The sequence below is a fragment of the Balearica regulorum genome, chromosome 1 (assembly GCF_011004875.1).
Source record: "Balearica regulorum gibbericeps isolate bBalReg1 chromosome 1, bBalReg1.pri, whole genome shotgun sequence".
NCBI classification, from domain to species: domain Eukaryota; kingdom Metazoa; phylum Chordata; class Aves; order Gruiformes; family Gruidae; genus Balearica; species Balearica regulorum.
This window is the reverse complement of record NC_046184.1, coordinates 39,822,873-39,850,496: the sequence shown is the minus strand read 5'-3', so window position 1 is coordinate 39,850,496 and position 27,624 is coordinate 39,822,873. Positions and strand designations below refer to the sequence as shown.

The 27,624-nt window shown below is 43.2% G+C and overlaps 1 protein-coding gene across 2 annotated transcripts; it reads left to right on the top strand.

Moving 5' to 3' along the window:
• The first annotated feature begins 3,827 nt into the window (after positions 1 to 3,827).
• Positions 3,828 to 26,215, top strand: BEST3 (bestrophin 3). Of its 2 annotated transcripts, none has more exons than XM_075742855.1 (10): positions 3,828 to 3,964; positions 7,746 to 7,915; positions 9,606 to 9,700; positions 10,258 to 10,491; positions 15,825 to 15,979; positions 16,677 to 16,754; positions 17,160 to 17,312; positions 20,865 to 20,945; positions 22,293 to 22,444; positions 24,790 to 26,215. In XM_075742855.1, the coding sequence occupies exons 2-10, from the start codon at positions 7,764 to 7,766 to the stop codon at positions 25,694 to 25,696; spliced, it is 2,007 nt and encodes a 668-aa protein (XP_075598970.1). In that variant the 5' UTR covers positions 3,828 to 3,964; positions 7,746 to 7,763; the 3' UTR covers positions 25,697 to 26,215. The 2 variants fall into 2 exon arrangements, with proteins under 2 accessions (XP_075598970.1, XP_075598971.1); XM_075742856.1 differs by having other exon boundaries at positions 20,865 to 20,977; positions 22,292 to 22,444.
• The last annotated feature ends 1,409 nt before the right edge of the window (positions 26,216 to 27,624 follow it).

The following is a 27,624-nucleotide window of genomic DNA, read 5'->3' as shown; positions in this document are numbered from 1 at the left end:
ACACACTTCACAAATCCATCCTTTTTTGGTAACCTTTTAGGAACATAGTGTTTCCAAACAGAATTTCTGCATGTTATCTGCAATATGACACCTGTTAAAGATAATTGCATGTGATAGCAAAGGTGTTAATACTTAACAAATACTTAACAAAGTATTACTTATTTATCATGGCTTGAAGAGAGCTTCATTTGGATTAATAGTCCGTAATAAGACTCCATATAGATTTTAAATGATCTCCAAGATCTGCAAAATACAAAGGTGAAAAAAATTAGTGGTTTATAGTATATAGAGCACTGGAATTATAGGAACAGTTTGGAGGTCCTTGCTCATTGTTATGAAATTTTAAGAATTTGCTATAAAACTTCATTTGCTGCGGTGGACTCAGTGGACTAATAAGTGGTCATGAGCACCCATACATCTTATGGTAGAAACAGTCACATAGCAGAGGGGAGACAATAAAAATATGAATCCTTATGGAAGTTTTTTCTTCTTTTTTCCTTCAAAAATATATATATATTTATTTTCTCTATATGTTGTATACTTCAGCTGCCTGTTAGCCAGTTAATCAGTTGGCACCCTGTTTGAATGTGCTTCTTCACTAAATAATGTATTAAAGTGCTAGGAGATCACTCAGATTGCCCAAGTGGCTCTTTGTAGCATAGATGTACTCATTCAACAAATTTGGCAGAAAGACAGGGTTATGAGAAAATAGGAGAGATGAGTTCCAGTTCCTAATAGCAGGTCACAGACTGCAGGGCTTTCTGTCCTTCAGAATCTGTTCCCAAACTCAGTGTTTGATGGAATACTCTTTACCGTACCAGCTTGGCAGAAATCATCAGAATTATTTTTAAAAAATTCTTTCTCTTGAATCTCTGGGAACTAGTCCAGGCTCATTCCTTGATAACTCCAGGCAGAAATGCTCCAGAAAACCCGTGTCCCCTTTCCTGTCAAATTGCCCAAGGCTACCTTGCCCAGCTAATGCCTGCTGGCCCAACTCTATCCCAACCTTGTTGGAAGCCCATCAGTTATGAGCAGCATGCAGCAACGGGGATTTATTGGTAGGCAAGTTGGGGGGAGGCTGCATGAAAGAGCCCTGCTCTGGAGGGTGATTTGCCATAAAGGAACAACCCTGCCCAACCTCAACTGGTCTCTGCTGCTACCCAGGAGGAGGCCAGGACATCAGCAGTGTCCATAAAACTGCTCCCTTTGTCCCTCTGTCTGCCAGTTCCATCTCTTCTCCCCAAAGAGGCCGTTGGGCACCTTGCTTCCACTGCCACTGCAGCCATGTTGTCTCTGGCCACTGGTATATGGTGGCCGATATTTAATGTGAGGAGGCGGGAGAAGGAAGAGAAGATGGGACAGTTCTCTCCATCCCCAGTGCTGTCACACCCCTGTGAGGCTGCAGCCCAATGGCGGAGGGGCAGAAGAACAGATGCCACAGGTCTCCCTTTGCCCCGATGCCGCCCTACAGCTCTGCTTAGCTGTGTGCTCACTGCGGCAATGGCCTGCGCACGGCTTCCTTGCCGTCAGCCCTCTCAAAGCTCCAGCAGGCATTTCTTACACAGCAGGACTGTCACGGCCGTGTCAACATCACCCAGAAGCAAAGGAGCGTGACTGTCATTAACCAATATTTTCTCAGTCCTTAGCCTTAGCTGACACTTTTATCAGAGACTGGGAAAAGCATTCACTGCTGTTTTCTTCCTCCCGAGTCCCCATCTTTATCCTCTGCCTCTAAAGCAGAAGGCAGCTTCTAATGTCTTGGGAAAAAAAAAAAACGGATTTTTGCAGACATCTGTAGCTAGTCCTTACTGAACCACAGACATTATTGTGATGGTTTTCACGGCCCTTCTGTAATAAATGAGCTTTTGGAGCCCACCACCAATGCATTTTTAATGTGGATTCAAAATTTCGATATAAAGCTAAACTGAAGAACTGAATCAAAATGTAAAACTGCCTTAAAATTTACAGCAAAGGTATCCACTCACTCATGCTAACACAGACATTGATGTCAGCTAGAAAAGGCAGTAAATTCATTAACCGGGGACGTTGCAGTAGCAATGACAAGTTACCACTCTCTCCCCCCTCTTCCTCCCACCTTCAGATGGACCAAGGCAACCTATGGGGGTGGACAGCTTAGAATGGGAGGACCATTAGCTGGGAAAGGATGTGCCCAGCCAAGTCAGAGGGCACAGTAAAGCCACGCAGCAGCCTCTCTTAGCGAGGGCTCTACACCAATCAAGTCTGCTTCTCTTGGGGAGGGGGGAATTGGGGAAGGAGAGAGAAAAACATCACCTGTCTTTGGGAAAAATCCAGCAAGGATTTAGGAGCACCTTGGTGATAAAAAGAGGAGTATTTCCTACAGAACCAGTCACAATGGAGCCACATGGCTAGAAACCTGTATTTATTTCCACCTCTGAACACATAGGAGCTCTAAATCTTGTGTCTTCTGCAAAACAGCTCAGAGCCAGTGGAGCAATCTCAGCTGCTCCAATCTGCAGGAAGACCAAAGAGCTGCCAGAAAAACCACCTGATACCCACTGACACACAGAGGTGCTATTATTTACTGCTCAGTGAGACCAGCAAACGATTATACTCAGCAGAGAAAAATGTTTTAGGTCTAAGTAACTATTTTACCAGTGACCTTAAAATATCCCTGTTGTTAGGAGTTTTCCTTGCAGAGGGCAGTCACTGTAATAGGATCAGGCAGTATGTTTCTTCATGCCAAGTCACTGAATGCTAAAATGATTTGTCATCTTTCACCACAGGCCACTGCCTCACACACACATGCCACAGTCTAATGTCTTGCCTGCTTTGACATCAAAGTGTCTTCCTTCTGCCATTGCCAACAAGAAGAAAGACAAACAGTGGCAGCAACTGATTTTCTTTGCAAGAGCGTTTTAATTAAATAAGTGGTCTCAAATAGTCTAATGGGACTAAGGCGGGGGAAAATACCTTTCGTTGTAAAATGTATTAAATCTATAAATCTTGCTTACTTTCTCCCCCTGCAATTTTTTTTTATTTACTTCACAGTTGCATTATTTCATTCTCCATAGAGATTTATGGCAACATTATGTGATATCTCCTGGGCTTTCACAGTCTATCACCTTTTACGACTCCCTCTTAATGCCATGGGTCATAAAAGACAGAGTTCATCTCATTTTACAAAGGGAAATGGGACAAGAAGTCCTGTGCAGATCCTCCAGTCGCAGAAAGGCTTTCACATGCTGCGATGTACCATCTTGAATAGGTTCAATGACTTTGATGGGACTTTTGGTAACAGTGACTCTGCCTGTTTTGAGGGATGGGTGATTTCTACCCCAGGGACCTGATTTCCCAATCGGAATCAGCAGTGCAGCGAGGGAGCAAAGGTATGCTCCAGGGTGAGATCGAGATGCAGCTGGGGCACAGTCCCAAGTTTGGTGGGGTTGTCTCTGCACTTCCCATTTAGATGTAGTCAGTGCTATTCACTGATGTGTCTTCGCAGGGCTGGCTCAGAGAGATCACGCTTTTCAAGAGAAGTCTCAGAGAAAAATGCTCCCTTCTTATCCATCCCCCTTTGGGGACAAGAAATAAAATGTAGAAAATTGGAGGTGCCAGCCAAACTGTCGCAAGATTCTTCATTCAAATGAAAGGGGTCCTTCCGATGGCAAGTGGCGTTATAATTATAGACTAGAAAAGAGCAAGATCAGCAGCTGCTGCTGCTGCTGCTTGCGTTTGTTCCCTCCGTAACTGACAGGACAGAGTACTTGGCAAAAACAGACTTCCAGAAGTGGAAAGACATTTTAACCCCTGTTCTTGTCAGTCCACTCCTCCTGGGGCTCGGCAGCAGCAACCCCTTGCTTCAGGTTAAGGGAAGAGCAAGGTGACTATTGTGGACTTAAAGGGGACTTTGTTTGGGACATCTGAGAAAGAGGAAGGGTCCAGGATTTGCCTTTGGGCTTGGATCGCCGAATCTAAATAGCAGGTCAGTAGATACAGCGTGCGCTTACTGTGCTTTTGTAGTTGTCTTAACTCTAACCTCTCTCACTCACTTTCTCTACTATGCCAGAAACCAAGAAATAAGGTGATACAATGACAAGGGGTAGGTCTGTGCAGAGGCACTATTTATTTATACATTCTGTAACGTGCCTTTCATAGTCAGTTAGGAAACACTGATGGCTGTTATTTTTTACTGTGGTTTCTCTCTGAATCCTAATGCATCCTGAAATTCTCAGCCAGGCAAAAATCACATTTACAATTGGGCTCAATATTAGTAGGGGGAAAAAAGTCTTTTATTTTTAGGTGTTTATGCCTAAAGGCTTCTGATGATCTTAGCAAAAGTAGAATAATATATAACTCACATTTCAGCCTGTGCTTGAGAAAGTTTGTGCTTGAGAAAGAGGGAACAAACACTGAACAAAAGGAAAAGCAGTGTCACAGCTATGAGCCAAAGTCTCTGCAGGCATAAAATGGGTATAACTTGTGTTATGTCCTCAAAACTCGCAAATCCATAGTAGCAGATAGCCTAGCCCTATATCTGCTAATGAAGTTGAGGGCACCACAATTAATAGGAAAATCTTTCATGACACCAGTTCTTGTGGTATCTAATAGTACGCTCTCTGTCCTTCTGTGGCCCGGACCAAAACAGCGCTCAGGCAGGAATGTGCTGGGGGGCATCGTTATGCTTTGCTCTTCCTGTCTGTCTCAGTTTTAGCTTTTTAATTTCCTGTGACCGTAAGCAATGTTGGAAAGACTCTGGGTCAACATGCCGCCCGTGAACCAAAGGCTTGGGACCACTGTGCAAGAACCAGACCCAGTGCAAGGCTTTACACCAAAACTTCCCATTGGTGGGGGGCTATACGCAAGTGGTTCTGGTTGTTTCCGGCGGAAAAAACACAAGGGAGCGTTTAAATCTGTGTTTGCTATGGTGTGAAATCTAATCAGACGCTTAGCTGTCTTTCATAATTTCATGTAGTCTAAAGGGTTCTTAGATCACCTTAATCTGACCTACTGTATATTTTAGGACATTACACTATATTACTCTGAAATCTGTATATGAACCCAATGATAAATGTTCGATAAAGCATTTGCTTAGCAGCAAGCTAAAACACAGTGCCTCGCAGGTAAGGCAAGGCAAGGAAACCAAGGCACCAAAGCCTGAAATTGCTGTAACAGTCCCACTTTTATTTGCCCCATTTCAGAGGCAGAAAGAAAAAGCTGCGGGCGTCCAGTGCCTCCCAAGATAATTCAAAGAGTGTCTATTCAGAGTCAAGGGCATCGAGTAAAGTGCTAAGAGAGATGGCTGGAATCCGATTAGGTGAAATATAGTTGCTCGTATCAATCAGGCAAATTGCACTTCCTGGAGAAAACTCTCCTATCCCAGTCTAATGTTGGGGAAAACATTCTTAATCCTGAATCCTATTATCATTACAGCTCTGCAATTGTGGTCAAACCCCATCCACTAGGCCTTGCAAGACAGGATTTGCTGCAGCTCTATAGAGAAGGTGGACCCATTTTGTCCAGGTCCGCTAGTGGCCAGTTTCTGGCACCATTCAGTCACTGATGCCTGGGAGGATGACTCCTTCCTGAACCTCATGTGCAGAAACTGAGAGCTGTGGATTTGACACTACTCACTGCCTACCTGCAGAGCTGCAGATGCCATGAGGTGCTGCAGGCAATCTTGCTTCCTCTGTAGCCCAGGACAGAAGGGACTGAACAGAAAGTTTCAGAGATGCCCAGATACCTGGGGACACCACCAGAGCCACTCAGCCCCAGCCCTGTATGTCCCAGCTTTGTGAATTCTTCCTGAAGGTCCTCTTTTGTCACACTATATGCTCTCATCTTAAAGATCCTAAACCACAGGGCATCTATCCAGTCCCCTGTTTCCATATGTGGTTGCCCCCACAGATAGCGATTTATGTTTTACTTTGGACTGCATTTGTCTAACTTCATCTTCTAATCGTTGCACCATGTTACGCTGGGGGTCTGGGTTCCTGCCAGGCTATAAGCCCTCACATTATCAGGTATCTTTGCTGGATCTAAGTCCTCACTTAGATCTAAGTCCTCACTCACAGGCAGTCCCACTGGAGGTTGCCATTGCAAATTGGATATTAGTGATAGAGATGATAGAGAGACACTTCTTGATGATATGGCTTGAACACACATACTCCCTAGCATTAATGGGCAAGGACTAAAGCTGTTTACAGTGATCCCAGGAAACTCAGTGTATGGTTAAGAGTATTTTTGTACCCCATTCCTCCTCTATAGCCTAGCCACAGGTTTCTCCCATTGTTTATAAAGCCCCATATCTGCTGGAGAATGGAAATCTCTGCTTCCATCTTCTTAAACATTGCATCCTGACCACAGGCTTTTTAGCAGACAGGACTGCATTTCTGCATGCCAGTCAGCCAGTTTGGCTCCTGAATTGAACTTTCTGGAGTTCAACAACAAGAACAAAAAATTTAAAGGCATGTGCCAAGTCTCAGAAACAGGAAAACTATCATTTGGATGCTAAAGAATAAAACCCATGCATCTTATTTTAAAAAAACAAACACACCAAAAAAATCTTCAAGCCCACGCTGGCAAATCTCGAGCAGCCGTTCTGCAGACGAGAAGAGACAGTCTGTCAGCAATAGAAGGCTTATGGTGTCTTTTCCCTGCTGAGTCCCTTGGTGACTAAAAGAAAAAGTGACACTTTTACAGCTGAATTTTAATGGCTTACTTTATGCTCTGCATCAGAGACACAGCCAAGTTGCATAAAATACTATCAAGCCATCTATTAACTATGAGTTCACTTTTTTTTTCTGAGAGTAAATGACCTACACTGGCATCAAGAAAATACAGGCAAGAATCATATTTGTGATATACAATAACTACCCTGAGGCTTTGTGCTTGCCTTAGTTACTCCCTTTCATGCATGCCGTACAAAACTGCTTTCACCCCCATTTGGAGTTAGGTTTTTTTTAGTGAGCACATAAAAGTTCCTCTAGCATCCCCCTACACTGGGTAAGCAAGTAACAAAACCTGTGTAAAATATTTACTTGTATACTTTTAGTACTGTTTTAATTACACAGTGTGGCACGTTGCCTACCTGAGCAACCCTGGGGCTTTTTGTGCATGGCCATGCAATGCTGAGCTATTGATGAGTACGTCTAGCTGCCAAGACGAGAAATAACAGGGTTCCCCAGCTGATCTCAGCTGCTGTCGTAACTGTTAATGAAAGAGGCAGTCTCCAAACCTCATTTGGGTTTAGATGAATATAATTACCAAAGCCAGCTAAAAATACTGGCTGGGGAGGAAAGTGCATTTGTGAAATTTAGCTTTACTTCTGTTGCTGGAGTGCTGACAAAGTTTTGAAAAAAAATCCAAGTAAATTTACTTCCTTTTCTTTGCTCATGCTGGACTGGAGCAAACTGGGAGTAAGCAGAGGCTTCAGAGGTGTAACGTGTCCCTGCCGCTGCCACCCAGGCAGGTGGCCACATTCAGTGCTAGCTGTTGCTTTTGGGTGGCCTTTGAGGTAAAGCCTGAATACAGCCTTGCATCAATCAATCTGCAGGTCTCAACGGGGCTTGTAACTGCAAGATTTTTTTATTTTTCTCTGTATATGTATATAAACGCACACAGCATGTATTTATGTATACAAATACTAATACATGTGAATATGTGCGTGTATATGTGTATGTATCTATCTATACAAGGGTGCATTCAGGTTAGGATACACTGTCTAAAATGATGTTGGTTTCCTGCTTCTCTTCTACCGTTTCTAGGCGCAGCCTGCCAAGACGATGACAGTCACTTATTCCAGCAAAGTAGCAAATGCCACTTTCTTTGGATTTCACAGATTACTCCTAAAGTGGAAAGGCAGCATCTACAAATTGCTGTACAGAGAATTTATTGTTTTTGCTACTCTTTACACAGCGATAAGTGTATTATACAGGTACACTCTTTCCAATTCACTTCTCATTAAATGTTATACTGAAGTTTCACACTTCATAATGTTAGGCTGATGAATGAGAGTTGGGGTGGGAGGCTACTACACAGTTATTGTCTTTTCCTTGGACCTTTTCTAATGTCCTTTCCCTTCCACATTTACTTTAACGTTCCAGAGAAAGCACATAGGGTATAAATAAAATACTGTCTATTGTATTCAGCTGATTCTACTTTCAGCCCAGCTTTAAGCAACCGTCCTACTGAAGTTAGGCTAAATAAACACCCATAGCTAGCCTATGTTCTATAGATGTTATCGTTCCGATGTCGAGTCAGCGGCGCCGAGCGTGCCTCTCTGCTTTAAATGATAAGTATAGACCTTTTGTTTTACTTGCAGAATTGTGTCTTCAGTTGCTCAGCAGTAATTTCTTTAACAACCCTGAAAGGTAATAATTTGAAAGCCAGGTTATATAGTCAGGAAAAGCAAAGTTTTGCTTAAAGCTAGGATGGCATGGCAAATTTTATTTTTGAGCTTGCAGAGGGCCAAGCTTGCATGGAAATCAGCCGTGGTTATTACCTGTGTGTCACCCAGCACCTGGGATGGTCACATTAGAAGGAGTTGCTTCTTCCACCAAGGTGTGAATTAAATACCTATATGACAGATGCAATGCATCAATTAGTACAGTGAAACTTTTAACTGATGAAGTACACTACACAGAGGTATCAAAATCATGATTCAGCTCTTACCTTGATCTGTAATTAGACCTCAGTGGTTGCTTTTTATGTGCAGCAAGGAGAAAATGAGCTTCAGTTTGTCTGTGATTAATCACTAATTTTCCAAAATGTTCAGTAATCTATATCTGTAAACTCAGAAGGAAGATTATGGCATTAATATGTAGAGAAACATCAGAGTCACACATTTATTTAAATTAATCTAGTTTTACTGAAATATTAGGCAATTAAAGACCATGGTAAATACACCATGGAAAGCTTTCTATATGCACTGCAGTTTTTACTGTACAATTGTAAGCAAAACCCACCAAATATTTGTCATCTATTCCTTTTATATGAAATCAAAGAAAAACTGTAATAGTCACCTATACAAATAAAATAATTGTTTATATTTAACTTGTTGTATTTTATTAGATACCTTTCTCCATGGGCAGAAGCTGCCATGCTCCACTCATTTTCTATCATTTGGTGAATATTTTCCTCACTGTCGTCGTGTTTTTAATCTTGTGGAAAAGAGAAATTTCATAGGAGTAAAACTGCTGCACCAATGTAGCATTTTCAAATAAGAGCAATTAGAGATTGGTAACCTTTTGCAATTCAGGCAGACCTGAGCATTTTTATTATGTAGCCCTCCGAAAGACAAGAGCAAGCTCTACCTACAGACTTACGGCTTACTGTTGTCTTTGGTCTGTAGGAGATAGCAAGCTCATTCTCCAGGTGTATTGATCCTAATTAGTAGTGCCAGTCAAATTAGTCATGAGAAAACTGCGAAGACCAGGGAATAATATTGTCTTCTCCTCCGGCTTCTTTATTACATGCCAAAAGTGTTCAGTGCTTTAAGAATTCACTTGAAGACATTAGACAGGGCTGCTCCCAATTGCACATACCTGATTATTTATACATATTTGCACTTTGTAGTTAGTGCCAGAGTATTATGAAAGGACAGATATATTTTATTTTTGCTGCAGATTTTTTCTTACAGGTAGCCAAAAACGGTTCTTTGAGAAATTATCAATTTACTGTGACAAATATGCTGAACAAATCCCGGTAACTTTTGTGCTTGGTAAGTACCAGTTACATGTGAAATTATTTTCCAGTGCTCTCTCTTTTTAGGCATTTTGTGAATGTCCGTGCATGGAAGCATTTCAGAGCTGAGGGGCATATGGGAGGTTAGAGGCTCACAATAAAATCATCAGCTTCCAACAGGTCTCCTTAAATTCAAGTCTCTTTTGGCATTTATGGTCGTGTTCTTAATATACCAACAAAAGAGTAAAGTTTCCATACATATATGTGTGTGTGTATATATATATAGGGCCCACAAACACTTATACATTGTGCCTGATCTTTGAAAGCACTAAGTCCACTCAAGGTTTACTACAGAAGAGGAAATTTGGAAGTTCATGAGTATGAGATACGCAGCTGTAACGGGCCATTAAGTTGCAGTGTCTATTAAATAATTAGCATTGCGTGCATCCTGGGTTTTGACGTGACTTACTTCATTTATGCTGGGAAACAGAGCAGCTTAGTGGTATGGATAACACTCTGCAAACTAAATCAAAGTAACCTAAACAGAAATCCTGATAGGCTCTAGACTTTTTTTTTTTTCCTTCTAACCCCCAGGTTTCTATGTTACTTTGGTGGTGAATCGCTGGTGGAACCAGTTTGTGAACTTGCCGTGGCCAGATCGTCTGATGTTCCTCATCTCTAGCTGTGTCCAGGGCAGAGATGAATATGGGCGCTTGTTAAGGAGGACTCTCATGCGTTACGTGAATTTGACATCTCTGCTGATCTTTCGATCCGTGAGCACAGCCGTGTACAAAAGGTTCCCCACCATGGACCACGTGGTAGGAGCAGGTACTGGAGTCCTCCCCCCCCAAAATTTCTGTCCTTTCCCTCAGTGGTGGGGGCACAGGAAGGGAAGGAGCCAGGATCATTTTTTCTTTCCTCTTTGGCCCCATGTGTGCCTCATACTAACCCACGTCAAAGCTACCACGTTTTTGTCAGTCGCTTAAATGACGTGCCCTTAAGTATGCATCTTTAACGCTCTTGAAGTCTTCATCTAGAGACACTGTAGAAATCAAATGAGCTTGAGACTCTTGAGTGATCTGCTTTCAGACATCATGGAGGCAATAGGCCTGTCCCAAACACCCAGGTATATGGAGCAGGCACAACGTTCTCCAAAGCGTGAAAAATAATGTAGTTGTGATATAGTATGATGCAGTAGGAATGGTGACTTGTTATATGGCATTACCTTGATGTCTGGGATATAACTTTGTCTCGTGCATCAGAGACTGATCTCTGCAGGCACTTCCCAAGTACAGATTCATCTGAATTTAAGTAGATTGCACATTTTAAGTGTTGTGATAATCTTAAAAAACCCCAACCCCAAGGATTTTTTCTTCAAATTTACAACCTCACCTTAAGCTTAGTTCTTCAGGGATAAATATACTCAGTATTAAGCGTGTCTTTATTTTCTGTTTGTTTTGATAACACAGTGCGTGTGATGATGGGGAAGAGAGTTCAATCATGTAAGACTTTCCCTGTCTATGAAGGACCGACCAATGAGTATTTAAAGGCAAGGTGTGATGACTAGCGTGGTCAGTGTCAGGGGTAGGACACCAGCACAGAGATGTGGGGATCTGTTCCAAACGGGAGAAGTCATACATTCTTTACTGAACGTCTTGCATTTATTAAAATTATTCCCTTGGCAGACATTAGTAAGCAAAGTTGTAGCAAGTTAAAATATGCAGCGTGTATATACATATACGCATTTCAAATATGTGTGAGAAGCTTTGGCTATTAAAAAAAAAAAAAAAAACAGTCAAAATACAGAATGCACTGGTCTTACAGAAAAAAAATCATTTATGTTGGATTCAGTTGGATTTTGAAATTGTCTTCCTTGTGCTGTGCCACAAAACTGTTTACCTGAGCCTGTGAGAGGTCAAGGAAGCTTCTGTCACTCTCCCCAGCAATCTGCTTCTCGTATGCACTGGAAAATTACAACATTTCCAGCAGGCTAATCCAGCTCTGCCTCCCTATTGCTAAAGACAATCTGTTCCAAAAGAGACAAAATGTCGCAGCGTTGTACAAAAATCGTAGACTGGAAAACAAGTTTTGGTCATTTGGGTGTTTTTAACAGTGGAAAATATTCTCCTAGAAACTGTGTAACTAAGTATTGATAGTGTAGTCAGCTCTGTGGATTTCAGTACTTATTCTGTAGGTTTTAATGCATATTGTGCCACAGAATTTTTGTTGATGCAGTACTGAGCATTTGGGGGTATATTTTGCTCCTATTAACATCCAGTGATTAAGATAGTGCTCTGCAATTATCCCCTCCCTAGCTCCCTATGGCATTACATATCGGACTGCATGGGAGTGCAGCATTTAATATGAATGCGAGTGGCTGAATCTGATACTTAAAGCACAGTCATCATTGAAACAACTTGTGCTGATTTTGCATTTCGCTATCAAACGGAGAACTGCCGCAGCGTAACTATTGCTACGCGTTTCTCTTTTCAGCAAATGAACTGCTTAAATTCACAGATTTTAAATCTGAGAGCAGTATCATGATAATCTAGTCTGAGTCATCCATAACACAAGGCATAAAAAGCTTACTCACAACATCCTTTATCATGTTGCAATAACTGAGCTATAATAGCTTCTAGGAATATAAGCAGCCCTGATTTAAATTCAGCTGAGGATAATGGCGACTACACCGCATCCTAGGTGAACTGACATTCACAATGGTGAACTCGCTGTTGAAATGTGAAATTTTATTCTCAGTCTGAACTTGCATAGAGTCATCTTCTAGTCAATGTATTTTGTAATTGGTTTGGGCTGTTCTTTTTCTAATTAGATGAAAACACCATTTTCTCTCAAATAGCAGAGCACGTAACGGCTTGAGTAAACTTAGGAGCTTCACCTTCTGTAGTGTCTCCCTACAAGGGATGGTCTTCAGTGCTGGATCTTCCTCCTAACTGCTTTCTAATCTCTTTCATTTTTTAGCATTCTTTATAGAGTTGTAGGCAGTAGGTGCATGTAGATTCATGACATTACGATGCTGAGTACTGCGGTACTTATGCTGTAAGCATCAAATGCCTAGCAGCAGTCCTGAGTGTACCAATCCTGTTGGCTGCAAGGTGCAAGAGGGAAGTTGGATGCTCAAGAACACGAGTCTCAAAACACATGAGTAATGAGTCAGCAGCTGGGCAGAGAGCAGCCCAAAACAGCTGATAGAAAATGAGGAAGAGAAACTTGAGGTGTCAGCCCAGCTACATGAATACCTAGGAATGGCTGAAGGTTGCAGTCCCAAACCCTCCACTGGAAGGAAGTACCTAAATTTCTTTCCGAAAGACGCAGAAAGTGAAACTTTTATCTGCTTGGCCATAGTTAGCGCACTCTGGAGATAAGATGACCACTGCTCAGTTCCTTCTTTTTCAACCACTAGTCTTCAGAGTATTTAATGTGTGTGCCCTGAACCAGTTTTGTCTCAAACCATTCAGTTTTGATGGGAGAACTGAATACTCCTTGACTCACTTGAGGGAGACCACGAGTGACTTTATCCAGCCAGGCTTGTGTTCTCATCAATAATTTTCCCATAAGATCACTGTGGGTGATACAGTTCACATTAGTGTCCTTTAATTCTTACTGATTGTATCCCATGACAAGCTTTTCATGCTTTCACAAGGATTCAGTGCCCTGTCATTCCTTAGATCATCCTTTTCAAGATCTTGGCACAGTATTTGCAAATATTTTCAGTTTTCTGGAGCTGCTCCAGTCTTCCAGTGCTTGTCAAAACCAGAGTTCTTGTTCAGAGAGTTCCTCAGTTAATGCTTTGAATACTCTTGAATAAAAATAGTATGATCATATTTAGAAACCATTTAATTTTAATAACTGAGATTTGATATCCTCCCCTGTATTTGATGGAATATAAAGTGTTTCTTTACTGCTGCAATAATAGCAGGAGGTTCTGAACTGCATATTGTTTGCACTGCCATAACCTTCACCAGCAGTAAGAGCAATCCAGACTTGTTCAATATTGTCTGTGAGAAAAATACTAGGCATTATTAATATCTATCAAGGAGAATATTTAATTAATAGAAACATAACCACCTTAACTTTATTATTATTTTAAAATAACGGCAATTTGAATGTTATTGTTAAAAGAACAAGGCTTTGTTGTGCTTTTCTGAACGAAAAGGTATCCAGGTTCAATGGAGAGCTGAACTGATCCTTGGGACACCCTCAGATAATGACTTCCCAGAGCCTCTCAAGTGTCTTGCATCCAGTGTTTACTCCAGACTGTCAGTTTTCTGGTATTCTGTCTGCCTGTTTCAGCCTGATAGAAACATCTTTTCCTGTCCCGTAATGAGCAGGCTGGCCAGCCAAAAATCAAAGGCAGCCTGAAAGACTGACTTTAGGAGTCTGGACTCATGACAAGCAGGTCAGTTTGTCTGGTTGCCTGATTATTTCTGTGCAGTAGATGATGAGAGCTGGCTGCAAACTGCCCAGGGACCTTTTAAAAGCTGTATCTTACTCTGTTCTCAGATTCGAGGGTACTGCAGGAGTACTGTGTCTTGCTGCTGAACTTTTCCTCTTCCACAGAATTTTCTGCCCTGTCCTTGTGTTCCTTCTCAGTAGTTACAGTATTTCATACCTCATGTGTTCACTTGTTGCAACTGTACAACAGTGACATTTTCCCCAATGTCGTAATATTTAAGAAGGTCGCCATGTTTAACAAATCTACTTTTACCTTATTCACATTTTTATACAAAACACAACTGAGTTTGTGTATATTTATTCTTTTTCTGCTTCATGTATCATTAGCAATGTTAATAACAATGGCCTAATTCTTAGTTACTAGTTGGAGACTAGAAAAAAATTCCTGTCTATTCTCAGTTCCCTTACTGAATTTTCAGCACTCAAACTTGTAATAAATTGGCTGAGCCCCTTATTTTGGGGCAGCTATGTTATTAACTTTGTCCTGTTTTGGAGCTAATGTCGACACAACAAAAGAAGCTTTATACCCACCCTGGCAGCTGACACACACACCTGAACAAAAATCTAAGATCCCCCTGACCTGAAGATTGCTCCAATCCCAGAAAAATCCAGGATTTGGACTAAGGAAAATGTGAAGTTCCCCCTCATGAATTTTCTGAGGTTGGTCGTCTCAATAGCTGGGTGGAAGGAGGACAGCAGAGCAGAGCTTTGTTACCCACGAAGCCCAAGGGGTTGGAGGTGCTGCTCCAAAAACCAGCTGCTCCCGTGCCAGTCCCAGGCAGCGAGCTGCTCTGCTGCAGGTTTGTCCCGCACAGCCCTGGCTCCCCTGCGATCTAACCTTGGACTTGCTTGCAGCAGGGGGAAGCAGGGCTTCACAAAGCCAGGAGAACTCTGCAGGTAACTCAATACCTTCCCAGCACCCCGGTGAGGCAAATCGGCAAGCAGAGAGCAGCTTCAGCCTGCAGCCCCGCAGCATGTCATCTGGCCCGGCGTCCCGCTAGCAGCGGGATTTCTGTGCACAATTCCTTTTCCATCTCTTTGCACGCCTTCCTAACCCCAAAGAAAACATGAAACGCAATCTGGCAGGGAAGTATTTTGCTGGCAGAAGGCACGCTCTCTGTTTTCATGCGCGCACTTGTATCCTCTGTTGCTTGCTCGCTGCTTTGCAGATTTACCAAAAAATTATCAGAATCAGAAGGTCATGTAACTGCCCTTATAACATATGTTGAGATGCTGCTAAAAGCCATCATTGCTGAAAAGTGATAGTTTCTTAACTGATACCTCCCGTTCCTTGTTTTTCTGAAAGCAGAATATGAAACTAGATGGTAATCTGTACAATTCTTGGTATTATATGTATCTACAATATGTCAGCAGTTAGATACGAGAACACAGTTAATAGCAAATTATTGCATATATTGATCAAGAGGGATTTTGCGAAGGAAGTTATTGCAAAAAGAAGTTGTTTCAAGCAAGATCTATCCTGGCAAAAAGGCTAAAAAAAAAAAACCAAACCCCCAAAAAAAGAAAAGAAGAAGGAGGCAGCTACTAGTTAGAATCATAAAATAGTGTTTTGCATAGTTCTATGCAAATATCACATAAACAGATTCAAACATATTCAAAATTTATAACTCCAGTTGCGATGACTGACTGCACAGAATAAATGAAGTTTTTTTATTTTGTGTAAATAGGTTTTATGACAAGATATGAAAGAAAAATTTTTGATGACCTTAAGTCTCCCCACCTTAAATACTGGGTTCCATTTGTCTGGTTTGGAAATTTGGCATCGAAGGCACGAAAAGAGGGAAGAATTCGAGACAGTGTAGATCTGCAGACACTGATGAACGTAAGTAGAAAAAGTAAATCTACAGAAAACTAATTTGAAATTGCTATGTGGTAGCTTTTTACTTGTATAATTTGATTTAGTGCACAGAACTCTCCACTGTCATCTAAATGATATTACTCAAGATTTATACCACTATTCTCTGTGTACCGATGTACGCTCAAGCACATACAGCAGCAGGTCACTGGGATTGTATTTATATGGCTAAGAAGATATTAACTGAAGCAACAAATTGAGGAGTAAAAAATTACTGTAACATCACTGTAAATTCATACTTCTTCCATTGCTGCAGGGAAAAAAATGAGAATAATTTGACGTTTGGAAGATTTTCATATCAGTTTCAGGGAAGATAATCTCCCTGAATATTTCATTAAATGGTCAAACATCTTTTTGTGATATAATATATTCTCTTTCGTGTATCACTAGACTGTAGATAAGATAGAAACAAAAGATAATTTGTGAATAAATACATACTATACTAAGCATTCCAACTCCATAAACTAAATGATTATTCAAACATGACAATGGGGTGCTGGATATAATTGTGATATCAATTTATATATACTATGCTTTCTTATCTCCCTGTCTTTTTACATGTGCAAAAATGAATTGTAACAAAATGTTTACCATTTAGAATTGAACTTCATGTAATTATACTTTGTTGGGGGTTGTTCTTTTTTTTTTTTTTCCCCCCTTGTAGGAGATGAATAAGTACCGGTCTTGGTGTAGTCTTTTGTTTGGTTATGACTGGGTTGGAATTCCACTGGTCTATACCCAGGTACTGAGACATTACCCTTTACAAAATTTGATAAAAATGTCCATATAAGGGGAATTTGGTGCACAACATCCATAGATTTGACCAGAGTCTCTAAGCTGTTGAGCACTCATTCACCCCTACAGGACTATGGACGCCTGGCTAACTATTTAAGTCATATTTAATGCAGAGATGTTTTGAAGGCCTTGCATAATTTGGGAGAGGGGAGGGAAGCACTGAAATGTTTTTATGTTTCCTGGGTCGTCTTCCTGGCTATAATTATTCCTGTGGCCTCTCTATTTGTAATACCTCCCTACAGATTCATAAATTATATGGCAAAAGGCAGTCAGAGGCCTTTGGGTATGTGTTGCCTTATGCATGAGATGATTGTACGATTGCACAATTTCAAAGAAGTTTTGTTCTTTGCAGGTTGTTACTCTCGCAGTCTATACTTTTTTCTTTGCCTGCCTGATAGGGCGCCAATTTTTGGATACTGACCAAGGGTATCAGGGACATGACTTAGATCTTTACATTCCAATCTTCACACTGTTACAGTTCTTCTTCTACGCAGGATGGCTCAAGGTAAACTAGCTTTCTGGAAAGGTCATGGGGGAACCCTCCCTAGGGGAGCTGGTGAAGGTGTCAGAGCTGATTTGTGGCACACTGTAAAATCACCAAAGATTAATGGAGTTATAGCAAAGCCAAATTGAGCCCAAAGTGTCCTGTGGTCATAAATAAACATAATCCAATAAATTTTTAATTCTACCTGCCAGATCTCACAGTAAGAAATGGTCAGGAACCTGAAAGAGCCCGTCATAGTAAGACCAGTGCAGCCACAACTCCCCAAGGAAGTATTACTCCAGCAAAACTGGGTCCCAGGACTTAGACTGTAAAATGACAGATGAAAGATTAAAAAAAAAAAACCCCTCCACTGTGTGATGGGGAAATATTGCTGCAGACCTGGCATGGGCTTAAAGAGACTGAATCATACTTTCTTCTTATGATCAAAGCCAGCCTTTAGTATCTGCTGTTAACTTAATCAGATGCAGGCAATTAAAGGTCTCCAGTTCCAGAGGGCTATCAAACAGCGACAGCCAATATTGGCTACAACCCCACCGCGTAAAAACATTCATTAAAAAAGAAGACTTATAGAAGGAATTGGATGCTACCCATCAGCCCATTGATGCCTGGTCAGTTAACATAACGCCATCGATCTGATAGTTGAGTAATTAAGCCACATACCTCACGGCGGATCTCTCCTCTGCAGTGAGTATCAAGGTAGACTAACTGAAAGAACGTTTCAAATAAAAAGCAAATTGGTACATTAGGGTCTATGTGCATTAAGAGTTCCTTTTGGGATTATTAATCATGGCTGGAAACTTAGAGCTAAGTTTTCTGTTAGAATATAAATTGCACAAAATTGGGGAAATTTAGAGCCCCCTTCCCACAGCCAACTCCAAACGGCAGAGTAGAGAAGGCAGCACACTGAGCTGGCGGATTGCGGGGGGAAGTAAAGTGCATGCAGGGCAAGCTGCTCTAGCCCTGTGTCCTAGGAAATCAAGGGAAAAGGGGTTTGCAGCGTAGGGACCAGCCTGGAGGGGAGTGGGAGAGAGAAGGAGAGGAGAGGAGAGGAGAGGAGAGGAGAGGAGAGGAGAGGAGAGGAGAGGAGAGGAGAGGAGAGGAGAGGAGAGGAGAGGAGAGGAGAGGAGAGGAGAGGAGAGGAGAGGAGAGGAGAGGAGAGGAGAGGAGAGGAGAGGAGAGGAGAGGAGAGGAGAGGAGAGGAGAGGAGAGGAGAGAGGACGGGAAGCTTGCACGGCAGGGAGAGTGCACTGCTCCTGCAGAAATGTGAGGCTTTATCTCTGGGCAATGTCTTCCAAGCGGCTTGCAAAACTGTAAACTGTTCCTCTTGACCACCCTGCCAGTGCTCCCAAAGCGGGGAATGGTTTCCCTTTCATTGGCACCCAAGGCTGTCAGTAGCACCTCTTCCAGTTACGCTCGGCTTCCAGCCAACTCCTGGCTATGGCAGGTACAAGATGCCATTGTAACTGAAAAACCTTCTGCATAAGGAAATGAAAGGGAGGAGAAGCAGTTTTGAAAAGCAAATTTAATATCGGCAGTGCTCCCTCAGAGCGGAGACTTGCCTGAACCTGCAGTGCCCTCCAGTCAGGATATTTCTGTCTTGAAGGTTACAACCGGTTTCCTGCTGAGTGCATTGTGCTTTGGCTGCCAGGCTGCAGAAAGGCCCCTGAGATATTGACTTCCAGTAATTTGGCAATTCCTCAGAAATGATGGCTAAACTGAGCTCATTCCTTGGCCTCGGGCCTGGTTTGTTATACCTACAATACAGGGGCAAAGTTTCCTACCATGTGAGACACTTCTAAATCCCCATTTTCATTACGGGGATAGATGGACTCTCCAAATACAGGGCTTAGTTGTCCAGCATTACATGCCTTTCTGGAGAATAAAGGCATATCTCACATGCCAGGACCAGGTCAGCCAAGCAAAAGGCCACCGCTGCTGTTCCCTCTGTCCCAGCCCTGCTCACTTTTTTTAGCTCATGTGACAGGTTTTACAATGGATTTTTTGGGCGGTGATCCCTGGGTTTACACTGAGCTGATCCAGTGTCTTCCCTGGAGAGCCACAATGCAGTCTGTGTTCTGGCTCATTCCTATCGCAGCACTTCCATAGCTATGCCCAAAATTTAATGCCACAGGGCAGGCCAACAAGTGTGAGCAGAGGTGTCCCCTGTCTCTTTTTTGTTCCTCCTGCTTTACAGGTGTTTTTGTTGTGTTAGTCTGCTCAGCACTTCATTTGTTGTCTTCCACCACTGGCCTGGGAGAGTCAGCAAGTGCTTACCCACTGGTACAACCTAGAGGCACGTAGGAATAAATAGCCAGAGAGTGACTGCCTTACTTATAATAGTTATTTAGATCATAGCCATCCATAGCAAGGTTCATGAGCAGGACTGTTTAATCATACAGTCGCTTCACCCATATCCACATTAAACCGAGGACCTGGCCACTGCTCCTGTGCGTGGCCCTGGTGACCACCAGGAAGGCTTGGGAGGGTCAGCAAGAACACGATCAGCTTCAAAACTGAGGCTTAAAAAGACAAGCAGAAAGAGAAAAGCATGAAGGGGGGAGGATATTTAACCTCAGTGTACCAAGGAATTGAGAAATAGAGAAGCAGTCTGAATTTCCTAAAACTTTTAAAAAAAAATTTCCTATTTTATCTTTTTTTTTTTTGTTCCCCAGCAGCTATGAGTTTTCTCCCCACAATGTACTTTGCTGATCATGGGGATGGGGGGGCAGTCTCTGGTTGTTTTTCCATTTATTTGTTCCTTTGGTGGAGGCAGGACTGGATAAGGCTGTGGGCAGCTAGAGAGATTTCCTTTCCCAGCCTAGTTCCCTGAGTAAGGTGCCTCACCACGAAGGTGCCTGAGCTCACTGGTCAGTTGTCTCCTCCACAGGACGGGCTTCTCCCCTGCAGTTTTAATCACTTCATGTACAGAAATCCAAACCAGCAGGCTGAATTAAAGAGCAAACTCAGATCCTGTCTCTTGGCTTTGGCTAGCATGATGCATGGCATCCACTCAGGTCAAGTCTTGGTGGGCTGCATTTCCCGCAAAGCTTCAGAGGGATGCCATCAGCATCACCCCCGATAAAGAAGCAGGGGCTGTGGGCTGAGCTAAAGAGATGAGCTGTATTCCCTCTGGCAGACTCCAGCTGCAGGGCTGGGGAATACTGACCCAATAGGCTGGTAGAGTATCGAAGACCATAATGCAATAACAGAGCTTCTGGCTGCTAACCCATTCATTTAAATCAGCCCAAGACAACAGTAAGGAAAGGTAATTGCTATCTTATGTGACAATTACCGTGGCCCAGACATGTCTCAATTCCCAGTAGTCCAGTGCCGACAATCATGATTGACAGCACCAATGAGGCACGGAGGTATGAATCTATAGGGAAAGCAAGCTGTTCCTTCGCTAGGCTGGCAAAACCATCATACGGGAGCTCATGCTATGATTGCAAGTGACAGGCAGGGAGAGAGAGACAAATCAGATCCTATTTTCTCTGCAGCAGCAATCCTGACACGGCATGCCAGCCTCTATTCACTGTCTCATTTTCCTTTTAGGTTGCTGAACAACTTATTAATCCATTTGGAGAAGATGATGATGATTTTGAAACTAACTGGTGCATCGATAGAAATTTACAGGTTGCTGTTGTTATTTCTTCTTGCAGCTTTACCATACCATAGACTATCATTACATTTAATCCTATTTCTTATGTCGAGGTACAAATTAAGGGCAACAAGTGTCATTAAAACAAATTCTTTCCCTGAAGGAGTACCTATGGCTGTGATCCTCAGATTTTATTTTTACAAGCTAATGCATCCTGATTTTGATATTTGGCATTTCTTGATGCCTGACTAAACATGCAAACAGCTGACCTCAAACTATAAGCTCACTTTACGCTTGGAAAAACATGTAATGTAGGTCAATCCTGCAAAATCCAAAAGCCATCTATTCCCACAGAGATAAGAACACATTTTGCTAATTTGAATGTCTACAGATTACAATATCGTATGTGAATCTTCCTTTAAAAAAAAAAAAATTGCAGTGAAGATACCAACAGGACCAAGTAGGTCCCTGAACTAATAAGCAGGGCCCATACCATGATTCATGGTGTGATGCTGTGGTCAGCAGAGAAGCGTCTGTGGGCAGCACAGGATCCAGTGTCCTCAGTGGCAGGAGCTGTGAGATGGCCGGGGTAAGCATTTATCACAGTTACTCCTGATTCCCAAACAGCCCCGGTCTGTCGTGCCATGAAGAAGCCCAAAGGCACGAGGAGGTCCCATGGCACCCGCTGCTCCCCTTGCAGGTAGCGCCAAGCATAGGGCTGGGCTGCTGTCGGACCCCCCGTGTGCTGGGGACCACAGAAGCTGTGAGGCAGAGCCGAGGTGTTAGAGGGAGGGAGAGCAAACCAGCATATTAAGCAAAGCATGCAATGCAGGTAGGTGCAGGAGTGGGAAAGGTCTTCACGCCGCCAAAGATGCTCTCTGGCTTAACACCACTTCGGGGTACTCATGCAACAGAGCTGCAGAGCCCTTTGTATAAAGTATATTGGAAGGGCCTAGAACAGGATGGTCACATATTTGGTTCTGCGTGTGTTAAAATGTGGACAAAACCTATCAGAAAGCTTCTTGGCTTCTGGACATTTTAAGGAGCACAACTAAAACTCTGCATAGACTTCCTATAGCACATGGAGGATCATATGTCCATTTAACCACATCATGGGTGAGGAAAGGACTTCAGTTTGACACAAATACCTTTGCAGCATAGAAGATGCAAGTTGCAATAAAATTTATGCTCTCGTGAGTATAGGAGGGTATAGGGGGTATATTTTATACTGCTGAGTCTCTTCCCAATGCCCAGGCTAGCACATGCAGCTTACTTCAAAGGGTTTCTGAAAGAGATGTTGACCCAGGGAGTACAAAGCAGATTATATTTCATATACTGTACTATATTGAAAGTGACATGATTTGTACAAAAAAAAATCTAAGGTCTCACTTCTGGCGGTGGATGAGATGCACATGAACTTACCAAGGATGGAGAAAGATATTTACTGGAACGATTCCTCTGCCCGGCCACCCTACACAAAAGCAGCTGCTGATTACTGTATTCCTTCGTTCCTTGGATCAACTATTGAAATGGGGTGAGTGACTAAAGGTCCTTAATGCCATCAGAAAGATCGCCACCCGTACAGCCCACGTTGACTGACGGACAGTCAGCGCAGGGATGCGGGCTGTGACAATACTGCGAGCGGGGAAGATGGGGATGGGAAATGATGTTAGGAGGGAGTGGGCAGGCTGGTGTTGGTGGGATGATGTCTCCAGTGGTCCATGTGCTCATACCAATTGTGCACCCATAGCTTAAATAGTATAATTAATAAATAGAGTGTGTTTGCAGGGAGGGTTTGTTGCTAGGCTCTGAGCACAGGATGGCACCTGAAGACAGTGACTTCTCTTAATATTTCTGTATTTACTGCACCTTCTTCACACATCCCCGAGTTCACAAAATAGCTATTCCTTTGCTTGTTTAGTTAGCAGATGCTGGCTAAAATCGGTCCAGGTTTCTGTGAAGATAAACAAGAAATGATCTTAAACATTGTATGACTTCTTTTCATTGACTAATAATCTAGGCATGGAAGTTGGAGTGGTCAGATTTTGTGAAGGTATAAAGAAGAGGAGTTATTTGCAGAGATCAACACAGGAACCGTCGTTATAAAGAAATATATACAGGATATAGGATTGCCCCGTGTTGTCAGGATCTATATGAGAAATCAGTGATAGGCCAGTTAGCTTAGAAGCTGCTGAGTTGCAACACTTGTGACATGCTGTAATACGGAACAGGTTAATAAGTGTAAATACTACCATGCCTGAACAAATACAAGGGCAAGTAGACGTTTTTATCTGAAAATCTTTTTTAAAACTTTATAGTAGCCATTTTTTTAACTTTAAAACTTATCTCAAGAAGTTTTCAATTTCTCAGAAGTTTTCCAGCCTTTATCAACATAAAAACATGCTTAATTTTTTGCTTCATTTGGCCCGGAAATTGGTGTTTTCTCATTTTTATTCCTCTTATTTTTCCATTTTTGCATGCATTCTACTACAAAGAACAATGATTTATATGCATTCCTTTTATCACACACAGCCTTTCTAGAATTTATTTCTTTCCGGAAAAAAACTATAAAATGGCCAAAAAGAAGAAAGTAAAAAAGTAAAGAAGAAAAACTCATAGAATATAATTTATTTTACTGCAATTTGTAGGGGGAAAATGGCAAAGAGAAAACATTATTAAGTCTGCAAACAGTTTTTTAATAAGAAGCATTTCACACAAAAAATGAAGGGGGAAGTGAATGAAAAACAGCTCCACCTTAGCCCCTGTGAAATGCAAACAGCTCTGATGTGTTGACTTTTTTATTAATTATTTTCTCCTCTGAACTGTCTCTCTGTTCATCTCTCAAAAAACTGGGCAGTTCTGATGCAGACTTCAAAAACAAGGTCTAAAGATTCATCCCAGTCCAAAGCAAATACATAAAACTTGAGCCCAAATCCAAAGTCTTCTCCAGTCCCCTCAAGCCAGCATCTGTAACAGGTTGCCCAGAGAGATGGTAGATGCCCCATCCCTGGAAACATTCAAGGCTGGGTTGGACGGGGCTCTGAGCGACCTGCTCTAGTGGAAGATGTCCCTGCTCATTGCAGGGGGGGTTGGACTAGATGACATTTAAAGGCCCCTCTTCCAGCCCAAATTATTCTATGATTCCATGATCTTCACAAATGTTGGATGAAGTTCCTCTGTCCCTCTGGGTTGGCATTGCCTCCCTGTGCTCCTCGCCTCAGATTTGGCCTGAGTCCCTTTGCTGTCCTTGCCCTTAGGACAGGTAACTGGGCCAGTTTGGCTTGTCTTATGGGTCAGTAATGTGTACTGAATTGCCTGGCAGACGCAGCAATAGTTGTTCTCATGAGCCACCAAGGCTGGGCAGGAGAAGAGTACCAGGTACAGGTGGGTCTTTCAGACACACTGTTGTGCCCCAGAAGTAAGTGTGATTTGGCCATTTGAGTAATTCCAGCATTTTTTGAAACCATCACACTCAGCTTCCAGGAGTAGCTTTTCCCTCTTGTTATTTTTGCCTAACAGATTGTCCTGAAAAAGTATCTACAGCACCAAGCAGGGTTTCTATCTCCCCTTTCCTTCACCCTAAGTACAAGCCTAACCATGTGGAGCTGCCACAGAGGGCTGCAGCCCAAATATGAAATGGTGCCAGATGCCTGGCTGATTGCCCTCCCAGCCTGCGTGTGGAGAGCTTTCTGTGTGATCTGGCAGGTCCAAAAGCAGAGGCACTATTTCCTGGCACCCTCACCCCTTTCATGCCCTTCCCTGGGGACACACGAGAACCTTGGTTCCCATGTCTTCCTGCTGAGACAGCAGGACATATGTGCATGCAGACCACACGTTTCCCATATGTAAGTGACACCTATTTGTGTCTTTATTTGGCAGGCTGGCTGATACTGAATTCCTCTACGGGGAAGAGTGGCCCTGGGAAGAGGAGAAACACCGACGACAGCACTCAGTGCTGAGAAGAGTCAAGAGATTTCTCAGCGTCCATGAGGGCCCTTCGTCCCCGGCTCACCGGCGCTACAGTCGGCAGACAAGTGAGAATTCGGTGTTTTTCCCAGCAGATGAAAAGGGCCACATCAGACGGTTGCAGGAAATGCACACAAGAGGGAGACACTCTACCTCCAGCTTCAAGAAGAAACATGAAGGAGTTGACAGAAGTAACAGACTTCATAGTAGCAGAGATCTAGGACCCATAACTGAAACCTCAAGGAATGAGGCACAGTTTGATGACAGTGACACCTCATCTGAGACAAACAAGCCAGTTCCTGAGGTCATTGTCTCTGAAGCCGAGGAGAAAGCACTGCCTGTGCTGGGCAAACCAGATCTGCAAACAGAGCACACTGCAAGCGTGCCAGAAGAAAAGCTCCAAAGGAGACTAACTGAGGCAAATGTGACTCTTCTGGACCATCCTTTTTTCCCCCCAGAAATGACTACATACCTCACAGGCTCTGAGGTGCATCAGTCACTTCCTACTGTGATAGGGGAGCCCAAACATGAACCCCATAGTAGTAACATAGCTGGTTTCATAACAGATCATGAGAGAAACCTTCAGCGATGGAGTTTACCGAGCTTCCATAGTCATGCCACAGTGTCAAATGCCGACGCTGCACCGCCTTTAACAGATTCTGGGACAACTTCACAACAAAGGACCTTTAGTGATGGAAAAAATGTTACTTCTGCTGCTGCTCCAGAGACGTTTGAGATGCAGCACTTATGGGAAAACCTGGATAGTAAAGAAACAGCCATAGTAGAATTTTCTAATGAGAAAAGTGAAAGAAAACTTTGACCGTGCTTCCCTTACATTTGATGGAACTTTTCATCTTCTCTTGAAAATGGTTCTCACACAGATTTGCTGAAAGTGCAGAAGGGCAGACACAATGCTCAGACAAGTCCTGAGCAAGATCCAACAGAGGATTTGGGCACCTAAATAGGTGGCATTGTGGTGACACGCTTTAAATCTGAAATTGGCTTGAAATCTGTGACCCTATCGGGAAAACATTTATGGGAGGAACTGGGAGTCTCAGGAGTGGATGCAAACCAGCCAGCGCACATGGCAGTGAGCTGTGTAGGCTCACCTAGAGGAAACACTAATGTTTTCAGAAGAACGGAGGTGCCTCTGTCCACTTTGGATCCACCCTGAACACTGCTACCTTCAGATTAAGGTCCATGACATTCTTGTAAGACCTACCAACAGTTTTGGTTTCTACCCAAGTGGCTAGAAGGGGAGGTGTGGGCTCAATTCCCTCCTCAGCCTGGAGAGATTCATCCCACCATCTCTCACTGACCAGCAGATCGCTTGAAAAATCAGGCTTCTCATTTGTATGGGGCAAGAGCCTGCCCCACTCCTGCTGAAGCTATGCCACTACAGAGTGGAAAAATAAAAGGATTAAATGCTTAACTTCATGAAGAAAAATGGAAGAGGCAAAACTTCTGATGACCTGGGCATGGGAGGTCTGATCCTTGGTCTCTGCTCCTTGGAGCATGTATGTGGTGTACCTAGTGGCCGTTTATTCTAAAACACCATTTCCAGGTGGCCTCCCTAGTGATGACAGGGCTGTGGCACTCTGTCAAGTGGTGATGGAGCTGTAGGGGCAACTGAGCTTAGGGCTCCGCTCTTGCAGAGATCTTCAGCTGGAAGCACACAAGCTGCAGTCATCCCAGGGAGACAACCAAATGGCTGAGGGCTGCTAGCAAACATTGCTCTCCACTTCCTCCCCCCTCCCTTGTTCCCATGCTGCCCAGATGTACCACACACGTTCTCCATTAACCCAAACCCAAGCCATCATTGAGTGGCTCCTGCTGCTCCAGGGGTGGCCAAGTCATCTCCCTAAATGTCCTGGTAGCAACCTGGCCTTTCAGCTACTGCTCCTGCAAGAAGTCTCAAACCTGAAAGCATCAGCAGCTCTGCATTTTTAGCTCTCAGCCACATCTACACAAACACAGTCCAGAGCGTGATGCCAGCATTCCCCCACAAGTGAGTATCCCAGTAGGTGGTGTCCCTAGACAAGGGAGACACCAGGTAGCTCAGGGGCTGGGAAGAAAAGAGAAAGTGGGAGAAGCAGAACATTATGGGGTCTGCAACAGCCAGCAAGCAGTGTGGACTGTATGGACAGCAAGTCCAGACAGCTCTCTTGCTCAGAAGGTTGTACTTCAGACAACAAACCAGCATGTCTACCAGACTAGCTGGTAGCACCAGTGGCTGCTGGAAGTCTTCAGGACCTCCTGAAGCTGGGAAGGGAATGAATGGACCTGCCTGCTCCTGCTCCTCTGGCCAACAGCTTAGACGAGGAGCCCTTCCAGTAGGCTATCACATACAGCAGGACTCTGCTATCTCATCTGGGTAGGCTTGGGGAAAAAAAAAATCAACTGCCCTCTCCAATTCTACTTCTTCCAGCTTTGTTTCCATCTGGGAAATGGCTCCTGTTGGTGTGCATTAGACATGGTCTGAGCAGTGCCACCCTTTCAAATCCTTCTTCAAAGACACTAGACAAAAGCACATGCATCCTCACCAGTTTAGGAGGCAGAGGACACTTAGCCCAAAGAAGAGCTGTTTAAACTCATATTACAGGAAAAATATGAGTTTAAACAAATTTATGCAGAAAAGCCAAGCACAGATTTCCCAGGCACTTACGGAGGCACTTCTTCACACCATGAGATGAGGTGATGCCGGTGTCTGACAGCAGCTGAGGTTTGATCACAGTTTCAGAGTAAGGC

Coding starts and splice junctions, on each gene's coding strand:
- BEST3 (XM_075742856.1), top strand. CDS start 7,764: ATGACAGTCACTTATTCCAGCAAAGTAGCAAATGCCACTTTCTTTGGA. Junction 7,916..9,605: donor GCGATAAGTGTATTATACAG/GTACACTCTTTC, acceptor TTTTTGCTGCAG/ATTTTTTCTTACAGGTAGCC. Junction 20,978..22,291: donor ATTTCTTCTTGCAGCTTTAC/CATACCATAGAC, acceptor AAAAAAATCTAA/GGTCTCACTTCTGGCGGTGG.